General features: G+C 35.1%; 3 protein-coding genes across 3 annotated transcripts in view; 2 read left to right on the top strand and 1 right to left on the bottom strand.

The window, feature by feature from the left end:
• The window catches only part of LOC104701142 (protein FLOWERING LOCUS T-like), a 2851-nt gene extending 2479 nt beyond the window's left edge, over window positions 1-372 (bottom strand). Inside the window, exon 1 of the mRNA XM_010416783.2 lies at window positions 4-372. Coding sequence (XP_010415085.1) covers window positions 4-291 — 288 coding nt within the window. The 5' untranslated portion in view covers window positions 292-372. The remainder of the gene's footprint in view (window positions 1-3) is intronic.
• Window positions 5028-5456, top strand: LOC109125440 (uncharacterized mitochondrial protein AtMg00820-like). The gene has a single exon (XM_019227064.1). It carries the CDS (start codon window positions 5028-5030, stop codon window positions 5454-5456), a length of 429 nt encoding a protein of 142 aa, XP_019082609.1.
• On the top strand, window positions 19338-21193 carry LOC104701140. The gene is made up of 2 exons (XM_010416781.1): window positions 19338-20519; window positions 20660-21193. The coding sequence occupies exons 1-2, from the start codon at window positions 19409-19411 to the stop codon at window positions 20686-20688; spliced, it is 1140 nt and encodes a 379-aa protein (XP_010415083.1). The 5' UTR covers window positions 19338-19408; the 3' UTR covers window positions 20689-21193.

Genomic DNA, 25938 nt, shown 5'->3' with positions numbered 1-25938 from the left:
AACCAAAGTGTAGAAGTTCCTGAGGTCTTCTCCACCAATCTCAACTCTTGGTTTGTTCTGAACTTGAGAAGGCCTTAGATCCAAGCCATTAGTCACCTCTCTTTGGCCATAAGTAACCCTTAAGGAGATCGATCTATTGAACGGATCAAGAACGTCTCCAACAACTCGGCTTACTATAAGAGGGTCTCGCACGGTTGTAGACATCTTTAATCGTAAACAAACAGGTGGTTTCTGTATTAGTTGTTCCTGTTTTTTTGTTTTACTTTGTGTTTTTGTTTCTGCTCGTATCATATGCAAGAAACCTCCTACATATATTTATACTGTTTTGGGATTTGAATTAACTCGGGTCGGTGAACTCATCACCACAATCTTTTTTCTTGTCTATTGATGTACTAGAATCTAAAACTGACTCTACGTACATCCACACACTGTCGCCTTATATTTCATATTTCTTTCTTTTTATTTCTGTTTGTGGTATTTCAAACCCACCACACTGTTAGACTGATAATATTCCAAATTATATCTCCCACTTGGTAGCCAATAATATTTGATTTTTTTTTTTTAATCGGATACCTCTCTCGACAACATACTTTTTACTTTTTATACAAAGTTATTATTAACTAAACTATTAATTATCCGGCTAGAAAGAATTAAAAAATAGAAGAAGTGAAAACAGAGAGGATCATGCTGCCGGGTTTAGGAAAAATAAAATTTGATTCCTAATTTTCATCCTTTTTTTTTTCGGAAACTATCCAATGGAAAAAAATAACAGAAAAAGAAATGCTTATTTTCTTAAAAATCAAAGCGAGACGATATAGAAAAAGTGTAATTGAGTTTTTGACCAAAAAAATGAAGTTTTTATATAATATATATTTTTCTTGGACTCGTATACTAGAGGATCCATCGGGTCATATAGATCCAACGCACTTGATTATCGTCACTTGTTTTCCGTCTATTTGGTGTTAGCTGGTCGACAAACGTACGATATTGACATCGGTTATATAATTATGTATACATATTGTATGTGTTTTCCCCATTAATTATTAGTAAGATGGGTATATCTTACTTCTTAGTTAATAACAACTTCTAGTATGCTTCTTTTATGGAATATGCATGGTGCATCACTTCTATGCTATTTTTTCCATACGATTGCGGGTGGCCATCACACATGACATGATGTACGAGAATTTTCTATAACAAACTAGCGCACGCGCATGATATGAAAGATTTTTCTTCTAGCATCATGATATAAGTTGCTTTGTTTTCGACAGCCATAACATATAACATGCGCTAAATTTCTAATGAAAAATAATCGTTGTGAATGGTTAAACTAAACGTAATATATGGTTTTTGAGTTCAAAGAGACAACATAAGAGACCAAAAAAAAAAAATGTAAGAGCCTAGAAAATGCCCGCATAGATGTAGTGTAGTGAGTGGCTCGTGAGACTTGGGAATACGTTAAAACACTTTCCTCCGGATTCGAGACTTCCTGAAAACAAAAATCACATCCACTTTCTCTGTCTCTAATAGATTGATGTTCTATGATTTATTTTTGTCTCTAAAAAATTGATGTATATTAAAAAAAATTAAAATAGTTTTTCTACTTTATGCTTTTTCATATGTGGCATTTATCTAATGGTTTATATTTTCTCTCTCACCAAAAAAAATAATTAAAAATTAATTTACAAATAAAGATTAAACTTTTTCTTAATATGTGTTATAATGACTAAACATCAATCTATCAGAGACAGAATGAATATGTGAGAAGTCTGAGTTTAGACTTAACTACTAACAGCTTATCTGATAGTCTAGTAACAAACTAAATGTCTGTCCCTAAGACATTATTCGGAAAACATTTCAAACTTGGGATAAGCAATGTGGTAGTCTTTCGGAAATATTCTATTATGTAGCATTTTGGTGCATTCCTACCAAAATCAACTGAATCATATGAGAGGGTTTATGAAAAAAATAAGATATATTGTAAGAAACCATGATATATTGTTAGTGTGATATAAGCTATAGGGATGAGCTCTAAAGGATAGAGATGTCGATTAACAAGATGGTCTTCGCACTCTCTTAACTAATTGCATGAATATAGTCAATATGGATAGCTAGACAAGCTCGCTTTCGTGATGATGTATTTAAGTCATCTAACTCTTTAGTGTTAACGAGTGTTTGTACGATTTTATCGAACTGCTTAAGTAGTCTCCTAGATCTAGATTGTTTTGATTGTTCCTTCCTCATGATCCGGTGTGTATGTTATAATTATAAATCCCTGTTCCGGTAGGGATATCTTCATAGACAGTAAGCGTCCTCCTTAGAGAGTATACCGTCTTCATTTGAAACCAAACTCGCTATTTTCATGGTGTCTGGTTCATACACTTGTAGCGTCTCCATCTCGGTACGTGGCCTTGGTTCACGTGTTTCCTTTGGCTCATATACAATACTAAATATTTACTTTCAATAGACATCATAGAGTATGTTTAAACATAATTTGGGAGACCATTAACATGACTATTAGTATAGATAGTGTTTATCTATAGTTTGTATTTATCATGTAAAGATAATTCTGAATATCTTTGGATTGTGATCTTAGCTTAGCAATCCTAACCGCCTATTGTATAAATATATGATTACCTTCTTCAATAAGAATTATCAATTATCATATTCTACATGGTATCAGAGCAACTGATCCAAACCTAATTTTTCTTTCTTACGCCTTCTTCTTTTTCTTTCTCAAATCAATCTCTTGTTTCATCTCTCGTCTTTCTCATCATGTCATCTGACGCCTCCTCTACCTCTTCTGAATCAGCCCCTGTTTGGTTCTCTCTATCTTCTCGTCCAGTTAATTGTTGCTCGTGCCACAACAACTCGCAACATCTGGGAGATTCTCTCCAACACTTATGGGAAATCCTCACGTGGTCACATCCGTCAGATAAGGGATCAACTCAAGGGCAGTGTCAAAGGGAACAAGTCTGTGAATGACTACATGCGTAGTATTATTGACAAAACAGATCAAATCGCATTGCTTGATGAACCTTTACCACATGAAGACATTATGGACTACATCACTACCGGTCTCAATGAAGACTACAGAGCTATTGTGGAACTGGTTCAAGGCCGTGACACACCTATCTCCATTGATGAGCTCCACGAAAAACTCATTGTCCGAGAAAATGCCTTGAAAGCTGCAGGAGAAACCAACACCATCTCTGTTCCTGCAACTACGAACACAACACATCTCTCTCGCCAGTCATATCGTGGTGCTTCTCATTCCTTTCGTGGTGGTTTTCGTCCCTCACGACCGTATCTTGGCAGGTGTCAAATATGTGGTGTCCTGGGGCATGGTGCTAAGCGTTGTCCACAATATCAGCAACCCATACATCAGTTCTCTTACCCTGCTCCTCAATTCAACTCTTTTCGCGGGTCTGCTCCTTCTCTGGCTCCACATTTGCCGCTTCCTGCTCCGCAGTGGCGACCTCAAGCTCATCATACCACCAAAGGTTACCCACCTGACCACACTCCTTGGCTCCTTGACAGTGCTGCCTCACATCACATCACAAGTGACCTTGGCAACCTCTCTCTGCAGACACCTTACAGCGGTAACGACAATGTCATGATCGGTAATGGTACCGGACTCCCCATTACCTACACTAGTTCAGTTTCTTTTCCCTCTCATGTCAAACCTTTGCAACTTAAACACGTTTTATGTGTTCCTGATATGAAAAAGAATCTTATTTCGGTAAATAAGTTATGCAAAGCAAATAACGTTATGGCTCAACTCTGTCCGTATGATTTTCAAGTGAAGGATCTTCACACGGGGACAACACTGCTCAAAGGCAAAGCCAATGAGGGAGTGTATGAGTGGCCTATTTCCTCTTCCAAGCCTTTTGCTTCAGCTTTCACTGCAATAAAGTCATCTCCTTTTGAATGGAATTCTCGTTTAGGACATCCAAACATTCACACTCTTCGTACTATTCTTTCTAAATTTGCTTTACCATGTTCTTCCTCTGTATCGTCTTCCTTATTTTGCAATTCATGTTCCATCAATAAAAGTCACAAACACCCCTTCTCCACTTCTACACTTACAACTACTAAACCACTTGAAATTCTTTATTCTGACGTGTGGACGTCTCCTGTCACTTCAGTCGACGGCTATAAGTATTGTGTTATTTTTGTCGACCATTATACTAGGTATACATGGCTCTATCCTCTAAAACCAAGTCTCAAGTTGCTCATATCTTTCCCGTTTTCAAATCTCTTGTGGAAAACCGATTCAACAACAAGATTGTTACTCTCTTCTCCGATAATGGTGGTGAGTATATTGCCTTGCGTCAGTTTCTTGCTCATCACGGGATCTCTCATCTAACCAGTCCTCCTCACACTCCGGAACACAATGGAATGGCAAAACGAAAACATCACCATATTGTCGAAACAGGTCTCTCTCTACTCACCCATGCTCAACTACCACACTCCTATTAGACCTACTCCTTTGTGGCGGCAGTATACCTCATAAATCGTCTCACTACTCCGAATCTAGCTGACAACACTCCTTACCAACTACTGTTTTGTGATACACCAAACTATTCCAAGCTGCGTACCTTTGGATGCCTCTGCTACCCTTGGATCAAGCCGTATGGTCACAACAAGTTTGATCCAAAATCAAAACCGTGTGTCTTCTTGGGATACTCCCCTACACAGAGAGCATATCTCTGCCTTGATTTTGATACCTCCCGCATCTACATCTCTCGTCAAGTTCACTTTGTTGAATCGATATTTCCCTTCTCTCGTCTCCTTGCTCAAACACAATCCTCTCCTCCAAACACTACTTCCTCTGATTATGTGACTGCTTCTCTTGTTCCAATCTTTCCTCAAACACCTATCCTGGCCACTTTCCCGTGTTCTGCTTCTTCACTTGCGGCTTCTACGATACAAGAGTCGGATCAAATGTTACTATTGAAATAGAGGAAGCGACTGATCCGGTTGAAACAACTTCGTCACTAGTTCCAGTGACTAACACTCATCCAATGGTTACTCGCTCTAAGAACAACATCAAGAAACCAAGCACCAAATACGGTCTTCACATGGTTATACAAGAAATGGAACCTGAAAATCTTACACAAGCCTTACAAGACAAAAAATGGCGGGGGTCTATGAGCACAGAATATGATGCTTTCATCCGCAATCATACCTTTGATCTGGTTGATAGAGCTCTTGCTACTAACATTGTTGGAAATAAATGGGTGTATAGGATCAAACGCAAGCCTGATGGTTCGGTGGAGAATTACAAATCTCGTCTTGTGGCAAATGGCTTTCAAAAACGTCATGGCCTCGACTTTCAGGAAATGTTTAGTCCGGTTATCAAACATGCTACTATACGTCTTGTTCTTGGTACTGCTGTTGCTTCTAACTGGCCTCTTCAACAACTTGATGTTAACAACGCTTTTCTGCAATGACCACTTGAAGAAGAGTTCTACATGCTCCAACCTCCAGGCTTTGTCGATAAGGATAGCCCAAATCATGTGTGTCGTCTCAACAAAGCGGTGTATGGCCTAAAACAAGCGCCTCATGCTTGCTACACTGCCCTCAAAGATTTTCTGGTTAGTCTTGGCTTCACAAAGTCGCTTGCTGATGAATCGCTCTTTGTCCTCCACTCCGGTAACTCCTTCGTCTACATGCTCATCTATATCGACGATATTCTTATCACGGGTACAACCCTCTCTGCCATCACATGTGTGACTGATCTTCTTGCTGACAAGTTTTCACTCAAAGATTTGGGTGAGCTCTCCTACTTTCTTGGCATGGAAGCATATCGGACAAGTGAGGGTCTTCATCTTACACAGACGAAGTACATTACTGATCTTCTCCGCAAGACTCAAATGGCTGATGCAAAGCCTGTTGCTACACCAATGTCTTCTGGTCAGGTTCTCACTCTCTCTTCTGGAGACATTCTCCCTGATCCTTCCATGTATCGTGCAACAGTTGGGAGCCTCCAGTATCTTGGCTTGACTAGGCATGACATTGCTTTTGCTGTCAACCGGTTATCTCAGTACATGCATCAGCCACGCACTCTTCACTGGGAGGCGGTCAAACGTGTTTTGCGATATCTTGCAGGCACAGCGAACATGGGACTCTTCTTCTCTGCTACGTCTCCCCGAAATCTCCATGCGTTCTCCGATGCTGATTTGGCTGGGAATCGTGATGAATACACTTCGACGAGAGCTTACATAACCTACTTAGGTCGACAGCCCATCTCCTGGTCCTCCAAGAAGCAGACTGGTGTTGCTCGGTCCTCGACAGAAGCAGAGTATCGTGCTCTCACTGCGGCTGCTTCTGAAGTTAAATGGCTCACATCCCTCATGACGGAACTTGGTCTTAAGTCCACTGATGTTCCTATTATCTACTGTGATAACATTGGGCTACTTATCTCTCGGCGAATCCGGTGTTTCATTTGCGCATGAAGCATCTAGCATTGGACTATCACTTCGTTCGGGAACAAGTTCAAGGCAAGCATCGTCGTGTTGCTCACATCTGCTATGTTGATCAGCTCGCTGATGCACTCACAAAACCCCTCCCTCGTGCTCGTTTTTTAGAATTTTCAGACAAAATTGGACTCTGTCGTCATCGTCCATCTTGAAGGGGCATATTAGTATTAATAGTGTTTATCTATAGTTTGTATTTATCATGTAAAGATAACTCCGAATATCTTTGGATTGTGATCTTAGCTTAGCAATTCTAACCGCCTATTGTATAAATATGTGATTACCTTCTTCAATAAGAATTATCAATTATCATATTCTACACTGACAAGTAACAACTGAGGAAATTATTCTTCCTTTTTCGTAATATTTTTTTTTCTTTTTTTCCTATTGGTAACTTATACTATTAATTAATCCATGTGGTTGTCCAAAATCGAGATTGAAAGAGTTATTGATTAAGTTTTCATTGAAACTTTATTACTACAGTTTTAATTATACCTTTTCTGTTATACTTAGTTTTAATCCATTTATTACCGCTGCTTCATATGCCCGAAATTTAATTTTCATTTATTAATCACTTTCTATAAATAATGGGATAATCTGGATACCATTTGATTAAACGTCGTGCAATAAGTGTAGCCTTTGAATAGTTTTTTTTATCGATTTTTCTAATAAATGTAAAGTGTAATTATAATATTTTGCCTGGCCAAGTGAAAGTGATTTAGATAATTGTGTGCCAAAAAATAACTGATTTCTAAGCGTCTAAATCTATAAAAAAAAGCATATCTTTTAAAGTGAGAACTACAACAAGACCACACGTTCTTATTTAACCTCAGTTACATATTAATTTGCAGAAAGCGACACGAGTGTTAAGTATTTAGAACTGAAAATATATCATCTAGTGCATGTTGATGTACATAAGAAATACAAAAACGTGATGTAGAGAAAATACTGGTCGCAGTCGCAGACAAGATTAATTGTTCGCTACAATGAGATAGATAGATTGTTCGCCACTTGTGTGTTTCATTTTTATCTTTATCCGATATAAGATTCTTTCTTTTTTTGGCTATTTTTTTTGTAACCTCAACTAGTTTATCTTTTCATATAATATTTATGTTTTCTTTTAAGTTATATAGTAATTAAAATTAGACATGATTATTTCCTCCTCGTGATCAGTCCTTTTTTCTAGAATCTCTTACTTTTGAAAACTCACGTAGAAACATTGAAATCAATCTCATTTGTAACCGTATTAACATGAAATCTATTAGCTGGTTTGTGATGTTTTGGTTTTTTTTTTAAGAGTTGTTTGTGATGTGGCTTAACATATATATATATTATCAACCAGCTATTTTGCATGTTCTTTGTTTTTCGTTTTTCACTAAATAGTTTCAACTCCACGTATGGCATCTTTGAAAAACATGCGTATATTTTTTTGATATTAGGTTATATAACAAATATAGGTCGAATAACTAAGATCAAGGTTGTGTTTTTGTTGGCGACCTTTTACTAAATTAGTCAAAAGTAACAATTAATTGAAATTTTCTGTCGTTTTTCTTCCATTGGATTTCGCGTTTTCTTTATTAAGCTACACATTATGCATCACAGAATATATTCTAACTTTCCTGTTAAAAAAAGTTGCAACCAGACTAATTGTACTCTATATTTTAGCTAATAAAAATATGCATCATGTTCTTGTAAAAGATTTTAAGAAAGTTTTCCACATTGAAACTATTAAACAGGTAGATTAAATTATTATTTTTAAACTGGTGAATAGCATTTTCATTTCGAAAAGATATACCATTTTTAAGGAATTTATTTCCAAATCGAAAGCATTTTGGTTTTCAATTTTTTTATGATTATTTAATTACTATTATTTGGTTGATAGAGCTCTTGCTACTAACATTGTTGGAAATAAATGGGTGTATAGGATCAAACGCAAGCCTGATGGTTCGGTGGAGAATTACAAATCTCGTCTTGTGGCAAATGGCTTTCAAAAACGTCATGGCCTCGACTTTCAGGAAATGTTTAGTCCGGTTATCAAACATGCTACTATACGTCTTGTTCTTGGTACTGCTGTTGCTTCTAACTGGCCTCTTCAACAACTTGATGTTAACAACGCTTTTCTGCAATGACCACTTGAAGAAGAGTTCTACATGCTCCAACCTCCAGGCTTTGTCGATAAGGATAGCCCAAATCATGTGTGTCGTCTCAACAAAGCGGTGTATGGCCTAAAACAAGCGCCTCATGCTTGCTACACTGCCCTCAAAGATTTTCTGGTTAGTCTTGGCTTCACAAAGTCGCTTGCTGATGAATCGCTCTTTGTCCTCCACTCCGGTAACTCCTTCGTCTACATGCTCATCTATATCGACGATATTCTTATCACGGGTACAACCCTCTCTGCCATCACATGTGTGACTGATCTTCTTGCTGACAAGTTTTCACTCAAAGATTTGGGTGAGCTCTCCTACTTTCTTGGCATGGAAGCATATCGGACAAGTGAGGGTCTTCATCTTACACAGACGAAGTACATTACTGATCTTCTCCGCAAGACTCAAATGGCTGATGCAAAGCCTGTTGCTACACCAATGTCTTCTGGTCAGGTTCTCACTCTCTCTTCTGGAGACATTCTCCCTGATCCTTCCATGTATCGTGCAACAGTTGGGAGCCTCCAGTATCTTGGCTTGACTAGGCATGACATTGCTTTTGCTGTCAACCGGTTATCTCAGTACATGCATCAGCCACGCACTCTTCACTGGGAGGCGGTCAAACGTGTTTTGCGATATCTTGCAGGCACAGCGAACATGGGACTCTTCTTCTCTGCTACGTCTCCCCGAAATCTCCATGCGTTCTCCGATGCTGATTTGGCTGGGAATCGTGATGAATACACTTCGACGAGAGCTTACATAACCTACTTAGGTCGACAGCCCATCTCCTGGTCCTCCAAGAAGCAGACTGGTGTTGCTCGGTCCTCGACAGAAGCAGAGTATCGTGCTCTCACTGCGGCTGCTTCTGAAGTTAAATGGCTCACATCCCTCATGACGGAACTTGGTCTTAAGTCCACTGATGTTCCTATTATCTACTGTGATAACATTGGGCTACTTATCTCTCGGCGAATCCGGTGTTTCATTTGCGCATGAAGCATCTAGCATTGGACTATCACTTCGTTCGGGAACAAGTTCAAGGCAAGCATCGTCGTGTTGCTCACATCTGCTATGTTGATCAGCTCGCTGATGCACTCACAAAACCCCTCCCTCGTGCTCGTTTTTTAGAATTTTCAGACAAAATTGGACTCTGTCGTCATCGTCCATCTTGAAGGGGCATATTAGTATTAATAGTGTTTATCTATAGTTTGTATTTATCATGTAAAGATAACTCCGAATATCTTTGGATTGTGATCTTAGCTTAGCAATTCTAACCGCCTATTGTATAAATATGTGATTACCTTCTTCAATAAGAATTATCAATTATCATATTCTACACTGACAAGTAACAACTGAGGAAATTATTCTTCCTTTTTCGTAATATTTTTTTTTCTTTTTTTCCTATTGGTAACTTATACTATTAATTAATCCATGTGGTTGTCCAAAATCGAGATTGAAAGAGTTATTGATTAAGTTTTCATTGAAACTTTATTACTACAGTTTTAATTATACCTTTTCTGTTATACTTAGTTTTAATCCATTTATTACCGCTGCTTCATATGCCCGAAATTTAATTTTCATTTATTAATCACTTTCTATAAATAATGGGATAATCTGGATACCATTTGATTAAACGTCGTGCAATAAGTGTAGCCTTTGAATAGTTTTTTTTATCGATTTTTCTAATAAATGTAAAGTGTAATTATAATATTTTGCCTGGCCAAGTGAAAGTGATTTAGATAATTGTGTGCCAAAAAATAACTGATTTCTAAGCGTCTAAATCTATAAAAAAAAGCATATCTTTTAAAGTGAGAACTACAACAAGACCACACGTTCTTATTTAACCTCAGTTACATATTAATTTGCAGAAAGCGACACGAGTGTTAAGTATTTAGAACTGAAAATATATCATCTAGTGCATGTTGATGTACATAAGAAATACAAAAACGTGATGTAGAGAAAATACTGGTCGCAGTCGCAGACAAGATTAATTGTTCGCTACAATGAGATAGATAGATTGTTCGCCACTTGTGTGTTTCATTTTTATCTTTATCCGATATAAGATTCTTTCTTTTTTTGGCTATTTTTTTTGTAACCTCAACTAGTTTATCTTTTCATATAATATTTATGTTTTCTTTTAAGTTATATAGTAATTAAAATTAGACATGATTATTTCCTCCTCGTGATCAGTCCTTTTTTCTAGAATCTCTTACTTTTGAAAACTCACGTAGAAACATTGAAATCAATCTCATTTGTAACCGTATTAACATGAAATCTATTAGCTGGTTTGTGATGTTTTGGTTTTTTTTTTAAGAGTTGTTTGTGATGTGGCTTAACATATATATATATTATCAACCAGCTATTTTGCATGTTCTTTGTTTTTCGTTTTTCACTAAATAGTTTCAACTCCACGTATGGCATCTTTGAAAAACATGCGTATATTTTTTTGATATTAGGTTATATAACAAATATAGGTCGAATAACTAAGATCAAGGTTGTGTTTTTGTTGGCGACCTTTTACTAAATTAGTCAAAAGTAACAATTAATTGAAATTTTCTGTCGTTTTTCTTCCATTGGATTTCGCGTTTTCTTTATTAAGCTACACATTATGCATCACAGAATATATTCTAACTTTCCTGTTAAAAAAAGTTGCAACCAGACTAATTGTACTCTATATTTTAGCTAATAAAAATATGCATCATGTTCTTGTAAAAGATTTTAAGAAAGTTTTCCACATTGAAACTATTAAACAGGTAGATTAAATTATTATTTTTAAACTGGTGAATAGCATTTTCATTTCGAAAAGATATACCATTTTTAAGGAATTTATTTCCAAATCGAAAGCATTTTGGTTTTCAATTTTTTTATGATTATTTAATTACTATTATTTGGTTGATAGAGCTCTTGCTACTAACATTGTTGGAAATAAATGGGTGTATAGGATCAAACGCAAGCCTGATGGTTCGGTGGAGAATTACAAATCTCGTCTTGTGGCAAATGGCTTTCAAAAACGTCATGGCCTCGACTTTCAGGAAATGTTTAGTCCGGTTATCAAACATGCTACTATACGTCTTGTTCTTGGTACTGCTGTTGCTTCTAACTGGCCTCTTCAACAACTTGATGTTAACAACGCTTTTCTGCAATGACCACTTGAAGAAGAGTTCTACATGCTCCAACCTCCAGGCTTTGTCGATAAGGATAGCCCAAATCATGTGTGTCGTCTCAACAAAGCGGTGTATGGCCTAAAACAAGCGCCTCATGCTTGCTACACTGCCCTCAAAGATTTTCTGGTTAGTCTTGGCTTCACAAAGTCGCTTGCTGATGAATCGCTCTTTGTCCTCCACTCCGGTAACTCCTTCGTCTACATGCTCATCTATATCGACGATATTCTTATCACGGGTACAACCCTCTCTGCCATCACATGTGTGACTGATCTTCTTGCTGACAAGTTTTCACTCAAAGATTTGGGTGAGCTCTCCTACTTTCTTGGCATGGAAGCATATCGGACAAGTGAGGGTCTTCATCTTACACAGACGAAGTACATTACTGATCTTCTCCGCAAGACTCAAATGGCTGATGCAAAGCCTGTTGCTACACCAATGTCTTCTGGTCAGGTTCTCACTCTCTCTTCTGGAGACATTCTCCCTGATCCTTCCATGTATCGTGCAACAGTTGGGAGCCTCCAGTATCTTGGCTTGACTAGGCATGACATTGCTTTTGCTGTCAACCGGTTATCTCAGTACATGCATCAGCCACGCACTCTTCACTGGGAGGCGGTCAAACGTGTTTTGCGATATCTTGCAGGCACAGCGAACATGGGACTCTTCTTCTCTGCTACGTCTCCCCGAAATCTCCATGCGTTCTCCGATGCTGATTTGGCTGGGAATCGTGATGAATACACTTCGACGAGAGCTTACATAACCTACTTAGGTCGACAGCCCATCTCCTGGTCCTCCAAGAAGCAGACTGGTGTTGCTCGGTCCTCGACAGAAGCAGAGTATCGTGCTCTCACTGCGGCTGCTTCTGAAGTTAAATGGCTCACATCCCTCATGACGGAACTTGGTCTTAAGTCCACTGATGTTCCTATTATCTACTGTGATAACATTGGGCTACTTATCTCTCGGCGAATCCGGTGTTTCATTTGCGCATGAAGCATCTAGCATTGGACTATCACTTCGTTCGGGAACAAGTTCAAGGCAAGCATCGTCGTGTTGCTCACATCTGCTATGTTGATCAGCTCGCTGATGCACTCACAAAACCCCTCCCTCGTGCTCGTTTTTTAGAATTTTCAGACAAAATTGGACTCTGTCGTCATCGTCCATCTTGAAGGGGCATATTAGTATTAATAGTGTTTATCTATAGTTTGTATTTATCATGTAAAGATAACTCCGAATATCTTTGGATTGTGATCTTAGCTTAGCAATTCTAACCGCCTATTGTATAAATATGTGATTACCTTCTTCAATAAGAATTATCAATTATCATATTCTACACTGACAAGTAACAACTGAGGAAATTATTCTTCCTTTTTCGTAATATTTTTTTTTCTTTTTTTCCTATTGGTAACTTATACTATTAATTAATCCATGTGGTTGTCCAAAATCGAGATTGAAAGAGTTATTGATTAAGTTTTCATTGAAACTTTATTACTACAGTTTTAATTATACCTTTTCTGTTATACTTAGTTTTAATCCATTTATTACCGCTGCTTCATATGCCCGAAATTTAATTTTCATTTATTAATCACTTTCTATAAATAATGGGATAATCTGGATACCATTTGATTAAACGTCGTGCAATAAGTGTAGCCTTTGAATAGTTTTTTTTATCGATTTTTCTAATAAATGTAAAGTGTAATTATAATATTTTGCCTGGCCAAGTGAAAGTGATTTAGATAATTGTGTGCCAAAAAATAACTGATTTCTAAGCGTCTAAATCTATAAAAAAAAGCATATCTTTTAAAGTGAGAACTACAACAAGACCACACGTTCTTATTTAACCTCAGTTACATATTAATTTGCAGAAAGCGACACGAGTGTTAAGTATTTAGAACTGAAAATATATCATCTAGTGCATGTTGATGTACATAAGAAATACAAAAACGTGATGTAGAGAAAATACTGGTCGCAGTCGCAGACAAGATTAATTGTTCGCTACAATGAGATAGATAGATTGTTCGCCACTTGTGTGTTTCATTTTTATCTTTATCCGATATAAGATTCTTTCTTTTTTTGGCTATTTTTTTTGTAACCTCAACTAGTTTATCTTTTCATATAATATTTATGTTTTCTTTTAAGTTATATAGTAATTAAAATTAGACATGATTATTTCCTCCTCGTGATCAGTCCTTTTTTCTAGAATCTCTTACTTTTGAAAACTCACGTAGAAACATTGAAATCAATCTCATTTGTAACCGTATTAACATGAAATCTATTAGCTGGTTTGTGATGTTTTGGTTTTTTTTTTAAGAGTTGTTTGTGATGTGGCTTAACATATATATATATTATCAACCAGCTATTTTGCATGTTCTTTGTTTTTCGTTTTTCACTAAATAGTTTCAACTCCACGTATGGCATCTTTGAAAAACATGCGTATATTTTTTTGATATTAGGTTATATAACAAATATAGGTCGAATAACTAAGATCAAGGTTGTGTTTTTGTTGGCGACCTTTTACTAAATTAGTCAAAAGTAACAATTAATTGAAATTTTCTGTCGTTTTTCTTCCATTGGATTTCGCGTTTTCTTTATTAAGCTACACATTATGCATCACAGAATATATTCTAACTTTCCTGTTAAAAAAAGTTGCAACCAGACTAATTGTACTCTATATTTTAGCTAATAAAAATATGCATCATGTTCTTGTAAAAGATTTTAAGAAAGTTTTCCACATTGAAACTATTAAACAGGTAGATTAAATTATTATTTTTAAACTGGTGAATAGCATTTTCATTTCGAAAAGATATACCATTTTTAAGGAATTTATTTCCAAATCGAAAGCATTTTGGTTTTCAATTTTTTTATGATTATTTAATTACTATTATTTGACTAATTTAATAAAAATATGAAATAAACATAATTTTAACAAAAAAACATCTAGAGATATTACAATATAAAAATCTTATTGAAAATATATTTAAATCAATTTAATATGTCATTACGTCGCTCATGTTTCTTTTGATTATAGCATTTTCATTTATAAAACATATATTTGTGGGATTTTTTTTCCAATAATGGCTTAAAAAATACAGTAATTCTTACTATATAACTAGATTTTAACATGCGGTACACCGCGTGCATATTATTTTTATTACTATTTATATTTTATATTGTATTTGTTTGTTAAATATTAGATGTTTTCCGTATAGAGGAATAACTAAATTTCACGACCGTTTGTGCGGCTAAATGCAGAGCCAGCCCTTGATATAGGCAGGTGAAGCACATGCTTGTGATCTCCAAATAAAATAGTGAATATTCAGCCCTTTTTCTTAAAAACTTCATTAGTTCTACTGGTAAAAAGGTAGGATATTAGTACCAAAGGTCAATGACTCAAATATTTTTTAGTCTTCTTTATGTTTTTCATGTTTTTTTTTAAATATTAATGTATAATTGGCTCCACCAAAAAAATGGGCTTGTGGCCTTAATATTTTCAGAAAAGACTCTGGCTAAATGTTTATATTAATTTTTTAATCCGCAATATACTTCATTACCATTTCTTTGTTTTGTTTAGTGTTTGAAATTCTATTTTGATTGTTAATTATTATAACAGAAAATAAAGGATCTAAATACATAGTAAGTCATTTATAATCTATGATTAAATAACGTTTTTCCTAATGATTTAATTATTTTACACAATCTTAGTTAAATCAACTTAATTTTTATGTGTCAAATATTCTAATACTAATAGTATTGACAAATAATAAAATGAGGATTTGACCCGTGTTAGCACAAATTTAATGATATTTTATTAATTCTAACATGCTCTCTTTATAACTCATCTACTATATAACCATAATATATAGTATTTCAAAAAAAAAAATTACATATTTGTAATATTTTAAAATTTTATTAAGTTTATATATATTAATTACAATATTTAAATAAATGTGAATCAAATTTCTTCTTACATTAAGAATCAAAGCTTACAGGTTTTGAAAAATAAAATAGAAATCAAATTATTGTTTTATTTGTTTGCAAATGATTCATAGATAGAATATCCTTAATACACAATAAAAAGTGTGGTTAAATATATCATAGTTTCTGTTTCCATATTTATTTTGCTGTATTTTTTTTAGTTGGAATGGTATGTAAAATATTTAGAAAACAAAATCTGAAATAATGTTAATTTTAAAAACTTTTTAGAGGTTAATGTTGTAAATAAAATTTTAAATAAGCAAAACTAAAAGGGCATAACACAAAAAGTACTTCAAAAATGTTAATATAAATTGCTCCTATCGGGTTTTTTTGGACACTAATATTGTTTGTTGGTAAAAGAATTTGGAGTTTCTCTTGATGAGCTTTTTTTCGTTACTCTATTTCATCTTTTAGTTATTATTGATGCAAGACGTTAAAAAGTACTAAGAGTTGCTTCTGTCATTTCATTTGTTAAAATCAAGAGTTTCTCTTGATGAGTTGTTTCCCATATACAACGAGAAAAAACAGATTACATAACCAACAACATACTAATCATGTAATTAAGTAAGTAACTATTAACACATTATATATGTTACGAATAGTAACATGTAGAAGGGGCTAAAAGGAAGTGAACCCCACGATCCGTTTTATAAAAATTGACACTAAATAAATTCGGTACATGACTCATGAGAAATCATAGATTATTACAAGTTTCGTTTTTTTTTTTTTTTTTTTTTTTTTAAAAAAAAAAAAAATTTTTTTTTTTTTTTAAACAAAAAAAAAAGTTTCGTTTTTCGTAGGTCTCATCAGGTCTTACTTTTATATATATTTGGCTATATATTTTCTAAAATATCAACAATTCTTCTTATACTTGGACCTCAACTTTTTTTTTTTTTTTTTTTTTTTTTTTTNATGTTGAACTAGTCTTTTTTTGTTTTTTGTACAAACCCATGTTGAACTAGTCAACATCCTTTTTTCTTAATAATTATACTAGGAGACTCCGAGACTGTGATTTCTTCTTGGAGTGATTTGCAAAATTGAGATAGCAAATTTTAAGAATTAGGAAAACAATATAAGGGAACACATTGTGGAGTTTTTTTGTAAAAGATTAAGTTTTATACTAATTTTCATTTGTGACAAAAGTTTACAAAGAAATACAGGTAGCAGTAAAAGATCAAAAAACTACAATGCAAAAAGAAAACAGAACAACAACAAGCAAGCACACACAACAAAGCACATTAAGATGAGACGAAAGAAACCACTATAGAGAAAAACAAATGCAGAGCGCAATATGAACTCGAAATTGCCGCGAGCGTACGCAATCAAGGCAGTCTTCAAACCTAATACCTACAGCTTTTTTTTATCACGAAAACGCTCGAAACCAGAGACCGGAACCACCATTGATCAATCAAGTGACAACACTAGCGGTTTGGGAAATGCTCATCAGAATCTAATGTTGTTGCTATAACATCTAATATTTCTTACATATATGATATCCATAAAAATAATGTTATGTTGAAATATGGTTTCTTAAAAAGAATTTAAAAAAAATCAGAAGTACAAGAAACACATAGCATGTTACTTGACTGCTCTATGGGCCTGCTGTTACTTAATTATACCGCATGATTTTAAGATGCTAAACATAATCTGGCGAATTGACATAATATATTAAAAATTAACATATACAAATGCATATATATGTAGTAAAACCTCTATATATTGTTTTCTCGAGTTGCATTTTTACATTACAGAAAGTTATAGACACAATAAACGTTTTCTTATGTGTAACAGGTTATAGAATATGTATTGTAAGAAAACTTTTTATTTTAATATCTATTATTTATAAATTACAAGAAATTTTGAAAATCTCTCTATTTATGTTAAAGTCTTGATATTATTAATTTATAGAGATTTTCGTGTAGTATTAACCTGCGAATAAAATGAAATGACGGCTAAGTAGTAATTTCTCTGTTTCAAATGGAAATTCTTTTTTGCAAGGTTGATTTCCTAATATCTCATTTGACTCTTTTCCAATTATTTTTTAATTCACTAGTTTCCTTTTTTTTGGGCAAACTAGGGGGTGAAAAAACTTGAGATAGAGAAAAAATAAAGAAGAAAAAAGATGAAAAGGGAATTGGGTGGAGGAGATTCTAAAAAAACAGAAAAAAAATTAGAAATAGGAAGTGATGAAAAATTCGAATATAAAAATAGAAAAAACGCAACCAAGTAGAGACGTCTCTATACTTTACACCCATCCAATCCTTTATGGAATCTTCTCCTAATGTTGGCCAAGGTGTCTCACTTCACTATCATCAACGTATCTATCTTCATACTATCTCATATTTCTATTTTTCTGAAAGATCTCATTATTCTTGATAAACTTCAAACTCATCATCTCTTATTTGGACCTTTAAAAAAATATCATAAACATAAATTCATTCGAACTGATTCCGATTGTTTTTGTTGTTGTTGTTGTGGCTTGTCATCACTTCGTATAAATGATTGCATAGGGAATAAAATAAATGATTGACTATTACTTAATGTAACTCTTGTGATCTCACAAGAATCTAATTTTTAACGAGCTGTTGATTTAATTAGTACTCGATCACCAATTATAAGGGTAACTAAGAATATAATTTTTAGTGAGTTAAAGATATTAGATAGAATTAGTTTAATTTTTTTCTTAGAAATAATTTAAGAATAGATTTTGATTGTTGGAAGCCTGTCGGGCATTTGTTTTTCCCTATCCTTAATCTATGTTTGCCATTGTCGATGTAGTTTTTACCTTTTTGGATTGACCAAATGTTAAAGTCAAAAACACTTTCAAAAACAAGAAATTATACACTTTGTTACATAACAAATTATCCGATCAACTTCATATGATTTGAAAAGAATTAAACGTCAAAATTCAATTTGAAAAAGCATTTGTATAATTACTGTAGGATTAAGGAATCAATTTAGGCAAATGGCATATATAATATGGAATCAAGAAAAGCATGACGTGGTATATCAGTTGAAAGCATGACGAAAGTTGCGTGAGCCGTGAGGGTAAGCTCGTGGGAAAGAATACAAAAGCATATAATGCCCACCAAATTGTGTATTGTATCACCCTTTTTGGATATTTGATTTTATCTTATTTACATTTTTCATAAATTCTTTTTGATTCCCATTATGAACAACATCCAATCAATAGTTTTTTTTTTTTTGATAAATTATCTTGTTTCGGACAGTACCACCAATTTTGCTTTTTATTAATTAACAAAAAACGTTGAGGGGTCTTTTTTTGCCTGTAAACTACCCTTATAAATGATATACCTGAGTTGGGCCACGAAACAATCTAACAAAGAGGAAACCCAATAAAAAAGGTAGGTCAATACTCTCAAGTCATGACAAAGACTGTACATGCAATTCCCCTGTTCTATAACCGATTCGGTGCTCTGCAAGATAAGGATGATGACTAGCTCATCACAGCTGTCATGAGAGCTGTCACAATGACTCACCTCTTTCTAGATTGTTCTCTTTGTTCCTATATAAGACATGCGTTCTAAGAGTGTAAGATATATCTTGAGATTATAATAAAAGAATCAAGTTCTTCTCAAAGTTTTCTCTTTATTCTCATGGTATCAGAGCCTTGTAAACCTTAACAGGTTCTACAATGGCGACCTCGTATCCATTCCCTGACAACATTCATGTCACGAGTACAATTACTATCAAGCTCAACAACACAAATTATCTCCTTTGGAAGACTCAGTTTGAATCTCTCTTATCGTGTCAAAAACTCATCGGGTTCGTAAACGGTGCCGTGACAGCTCCTTCTCGTACCACCTCGACAACAAACGACGCAGAGGTTCCTAATCCACAGTATGAGGCCTGGTTCTGCACAGATCAACTCGTCAGATCGTGGCTTTTTGGTACTCTGTTTGAAGAAGTCCTCGGGTATGTTCATAACATTCCTACCTCTAGAGATGTCTTGCTTTCTTTAGCTGAGAACATCAATAAGAGTAGCATTTCTAGGGAATTTGCTCTTCGCCGTAGCCTATGGGTTCTAGAAAAGAAAGACATGTCCTTTGCTGCTTATTGTCGAGAGTTTATAGCCATTTGTGATGCCTTGAGTTCTATTGGTAAACCAATAGATGAGTCTCTGAAGATATTTGGCTTCTCAAATGGTTTGGGTCGTGATTATGACCCAATCGCAACTGTCGTCCAAAGCTCCTTGAGCAAGATCTCTCCACCAAGATTCGGTGATGTGGTTTATGAAGTTGAAAGCTTTGAAAACAAGCTTCAGTCGTACAATGTCTCAGATGCTGTTACTCCACATCTTGCGTTTCATGTTCAACAAAGTGGCTATGGCAACCAGTCGAGAGGAGGCTATCGTGGTAGAGGTCGTTCTTCAGGACAAAATAGAGGACATGGAGGCTACTCCTCTCATGGCAGAGGTTTCTCTCAACACCGAACAACTCAGCAGTCCTCTGGTGAACGTCCCATTTGTCAGATTTGTGGTCGAACAGGACACCTTGCGACTGATTGCTGGAATTATTTTGATCACAACTATCAGAGACCTGACGTAGCTCAAGTGTTTTTCTCCCTGCAAATCTCTGATGGTAATGACTGGGTAACTGATTCTGGAGCTACCGCTCATGTCACTTCCTCGGCCATTAATCTGCAGTCTGCAACAACATACAATGGGAATGACACCGTTCAGGTTGGAGATGGCACTTACCTACCTATCACTCATGTTGGATCAACTACCATTGCTTCCTCTACAGGTAAAATATCGTTAAATGACGTGTTGGTCTGCCCGGATATAAAAAAATCTCTCATTTCTGTATCTAAACTGTGTGATGATCTACCTTGTGGAGTTTGGTTTGATTCTAATAAGTTCTGTGTTGTTGACATACCAACTCAGAAGGTGGTAGCAAAGGGTCCACGAAATAGAGGGTTATACACTTTGGAGAATCAAGAATTTGTGGCACTGTTCTCTAATCGACAATGTACAGCCTCTGAAGATACTTGGCATCATCGGCTTGGACATACAAATTCTCATGTTCTCCAACACCTCAAGAACAGCAAGGAAGTTAACATTAATAAGAGCAGAACAACCTCCATTTGTGAGCCTTGCCAGATAGGGAAGAATAGTAGATTACAGTTTTTTGAATCGGATTCAAGAGTTTTTTGTCCCCTAGATCAAGTTCATTGTGATCTTTGGGGACCTTCTCCAGTTGTATCTCAACAAGGGTTTAAATATTATGCAGTTTTTGTGGATGAATACTCAAGATTTACTTGGTTCTACCCTTTGAGAGCAAAGTCTGAATTTTTCTCTATATTTAAGATCTTTACATCAATGGTTGAGAATAAATTCAAGACAAAGATGAACGTGTTTCAGAGTGATGGAGGAGGAGAGTTTACAAGCAATGTTCTTAAGCAGTTTCTCTCAGAAAATGGCATAATTCACAGAATTTCATGTCCCTACACTCCTCAACAGAATGGAATTGCTGAAAGAAAACACAGACATATAGTTGAGTTGGGTTTAACTATGTTGTTTCACAGTCACACTCCTCTACATCACTGGGTTGAAGCATTCTTCACAGCAAGCTTTATCACCAATCTTCTACCCTCTCCAACACTGAACAACTGCAGTCCATTTGAAGTTTTATTCAAAGAAAAGCCTAACTATTCTATGTTAAGAGTCTTCGGTTCAGCATGTTATCCTTGTCTCAGACCTATGGCAAGCCACAAATTCGATACAAGGTCTCTTCAATGTGTTTTTCTGGGTTATCATACTCAATATAAAGGGTATTGATGCTTATATCCTCCAACAGGAAAAGTTTACATCTCGAGACATGTTATTTTTGATGAAAGTTGCTTCCCTTTTCAACAACAATACAAGCATCTGCTTCCAACATATCAAACTCCCCTGCTCCAAGCTTGGCAAGCAGCATCGCCATCCCCACAATCAGTTCTTGTTCCTATTCCTTCTCTGGTTTATCCAACTCAAGGAACCACACCAACAATCATTTCAGAACCTGAGAATATTACTACAAACATTGGTGAGCCTGACAATTTGACAGGTGAGAATGAAGATTTGATAGGGGAGGACACTGAGAGTTAAGTTGCTGATGAAGAAGATCTTGAAAATCAACAAGAAGAGCTCCAAGAGATCAATGCTCATCCCATGACTACTCGAGCAACAGCAGGGATACACAAACCGAACCCAAGATATGTCCTTCTTACCTCACATTTCGTTCCTCAAGAACCAAAAAAACATAACTGAAGCTCTAGCACATCCATGATGGAATGATGCAGCACATGATGAAATCACAACAATACACATGCTTCATACTTGGGACTTGACGGAACCTACAGAGGATATGAACATTTTGGGGTGTAAATGGGTCTTCAAAACCAAACTTAGGCCTGATGGTTCTGTTGACAAGCTAAAGGCTCGATTGGTTGCAAAGGGTTTTGATCAGGAGGAAGGTCTGGATTATCTGGAGACATTCAGTCCAGTCGTAAGAACAGCAACAATTCACATGGTGCTTGATGTTGCGGTTGCAAAGGATTGGGACATCAAACAACTTGATGTTTCTAATGCGTTTCTTCATGGAGAATTAAAAGAACCTGTATTCATGCTCCAACCTCATGTTTTCATTGATAAGCAGAGACCTTCTCATGTTTGCCGACTCACAAAAGCTCTATACGGTCTCAAACATGCTCCGAGGGCCTGGTTTGATACCTTCAGCAAATATTTGATTGAATTTGGGTTCACCTGCTACAAGTCTGATCCATCCCTCTTTACCTATCACAGAAATGGTAAATCTCTAGTTCTCCTCTTGTATGTTGATGACATGCTTCTTACAGGGAGTGATAAGAGTCTAGTCAACACTCTGTTAGAGTCTCTGAATCAAAGGTTCTCTATGAAAGATCTTGGAGCTCCTAGCTACTTTCTTGGTGTTAGAATTCAAAAGTGTTCAGAAGGATTCTTTCTCCATCAAACAGCTTATGCAAAAGACATTCTTTATCAAGCTGCTATGTCTGACTCCAATCTGATTGCAACACCACTGCCACAAAATCTGGACAAGATGAATCCTGAACTCTTTTCTGAGCCTACCTACTTTTGAAGTCTTGCGGGAAAGCTTCAATATCTTACAATCACTAGGCCTGACATTCAGTTTGCAGTCAACTTCGTATGTCAAAGAATGCATGAACCTACAATATCTGACTTTGGTATGCTCAAACGAATCCTGTGATACATCAAAGGTACGTTACATATGGGTTTGTATATTAAGAGGAGTTCCAATTTGTCTCTTTCAGCGTATTGTGATAGTGATCACTCTGGTTGTAAGAAGACCCGTCGTTCCACAACAGGATTCTGCATTCTTCTCGGTCCGAACCTGATAAGTTGGTCTGCTAGAAGGCAAGAAACAGTGTCTCATTCGTCTATTGAAGCAGAGTACATGGCACTTACAGCTACAGCTCACGAAATAACCTGGCTCTCATTCCTCCTACGTGATCTGAGGATCTCTCAACAGTTTCCAACCTTGCTCCAATGTGACAATCTCTCTGCAGTGTACCTCAGTGCAAACCCAGCTCTTCACAAACGCTCCAAGCACTTTGACACTCACTTCCACTACATCCGAGAACAAGTAGCATTGGGACACATTGAGACAAAACATATACCAGCTCAACTTCAACTAGCGGATATCTTTACCAAATCTTTACCAAAGCATGAGTTCGAGGATCTAAGACACAAACTTGGTGTTGGTGTTTCACCCACCACAAGTTTGAGGGGGAATATAAGTGATATATGTGAGTTGGGCCACAAAACAATCCAACAAGGAGGAAGCCCAATAAAGAAGGTTAGTCAACACTCTCAAGTCATGACAAAGACTGTACCTGCAACTCCCCTGCTCCATAACCGATTCGGTGCTCTGCAAGATAAGGATGATGAGTAGCTCATCACAGCTGTCATGAGAGCTGTCACAATGACTCACCTCTTTCTAGATTGTTCTCTTTGTTCCTATATAAGACATGCCTTCTAAGAGTGTAAGATCTATCTTGAGATTATAATAAAAGAATCAAGTTCTTCTCAAAGTTTTCTCTTTATTCTCAACTCTATCTATATAAAATATTTTAAAAAATGCCCTAAGTTTTTTTTGAAAACTAAACTTATGTTTTTGTATAATAACATAACAATTACTAGGATTTAATTTGTGGTATACCACGAGATAATTCTTTATATATATATATATATATATAATTTTATGATTTTATATTATAATTTATTAAATTTCTTTGATTTTTTAAAAAGATGATTCGGTTTTATATATATTTTAGTGTACTGACAATAAAAAAATTGTGTTATTTAAATTGTGATTTTGTATAGACATTTCCATTAAAAATTGTAATTAAGAAAGGTAATATATTGTGGTTAACATTCTCGAGTAGACCATGATTTTATTACAAATATTCATCCAAGTTCTAATATTTATTCAAATAGAAAAAGAATAATTATGCAAGTCTAAAGATTATAATAAAATGTGCACTTCAAAAATGTTAATATAGATATATCTAATAAAGTTCTAAGAATTGTGCCAATCATTATTAATTCTGTACCAAAATTTTATAAGAGTTCAAATGATAGATAGTCGTCCTACTAGATAGAACCCATAGTTTTGTGTGAAAATTATTTTGAACCACACTTAGTTGAAATTTAAAACAAAACAAATTCATATCTGACATATATATTATCAAGTGTCAGGAAGATAGCAAGAAGCGAAATTGTGGATTTTAGATTTTATACTGAACTAATCATCACTTACATGTTGCATGTTGTCACATAATTTTAATAATGACTGAATTCCCTACTGAGGAAAAAAAATAATACATCGTAGTCACAATATTTAATTATAATTATTTAATCATTATAAATTATATAAATATAACAAAATTTATTTCAATATATATATATATATATGATTTTTTTTTACAATGTATATTTTAGTCCATATAGGTATTAGTTAGGGAATTTAGTCGAAATTACTACATTTGAGAAAGATCTTTTCCAAAGTACCACATTTTTTTTTTGTAACTACCATATTTTAGATTTTAGAGAGAAAGAAGATGAAGAATATATTTTTGGTATAAAGAGCCAGAATATGGAAGCTTGATATATAAATATATATTGTTATGACACATTACCTATGTGATTGGATGTTATACATGCTTGAGGCAGGTTTGGCATTTATTATGGACAGAGAAAAAATTCACATTGCAAACGTTTGTAAAAAATATCTATAATAATAAAAGAGAAAGGACAAAAGGCATAACAAAGAAAAAGAACACTTTGAAAAAGCAAGATGATTATTTACAAGTTCGCGAGGAACTTTTTTTTTGTGCAAACGAAGTTTGAAAGGAGCTAAAACCTATTATTGGTGGTTGTTGTCCATACGGTAAATGAAAAATTGTTCACAATCAAGTAGAGGACAATTAGTCTACTGAAAAAAATTGTGGTTAAGTTTTGTATTCAATTATCGAAATTGTCTATTATTGCATTTGAACTGGTGGACTACTTGTACATAGATAGTTGTCCATGATATTTAGAAATTAGAGGACACACCTGTCCATCGATATAGTCTAAGATCAAATTTGACATATCTATAATATCACAAAAATGGTGGACATGATTTTAAAATGTTGTACATCATCGTTCATAACATGTCCACGATGTTTTATTTGACATATGAACATTTGAACGACTTGTTTTGAGATGAAATGTCCATTGTGTATGATCATTGCAACATTAGAGTATTTACAAACAAATCTAGTCCATCAACTTATCTAGTAGGATATAAACCTTGTCCACTAACTAACCTATTAGTGTATATACATTTTCCACCAACTAACTAGTCCATTAACTAAACTAGAAGGATAACAATCTTGTCCACATGTTCTAAAATGTCCACGGTTTATTCTTTGATATAAAAGCATGTATATGGTGGAATTAGTATTCCAAGAACACTTCATAACAACAACATCATAAACAAAAAAATGAGAAAGTTTGTTTCTGAAACGATCCGACCCGTTTTTTAATATAATAATTAACTAGTGGTCCCATACCCACTAGCCACCTGACCACAATCAAAGCAAACAGCGGAAATAACCAAATGATACCAATAAACAATAACC

This window comes from Camelina sativa, chromosome 7, assembly GCF_000633955.1.
Source record: "Camelina sativa cultivar DH55 chromosome 7, Cs, whole genome shotgun sequence".
In the NCBI taxonomy this organism is placed as follows: domain Eukaryota; kingdom Viridiplantae; phylum Streptophyta; class Magnoliopsida; order Brassicales; family Brassicaceae; genus Camelina; species Camelina sativa.
This window is presented reverse-complemented; position numbering and strand designations above follow the sequence as displayed.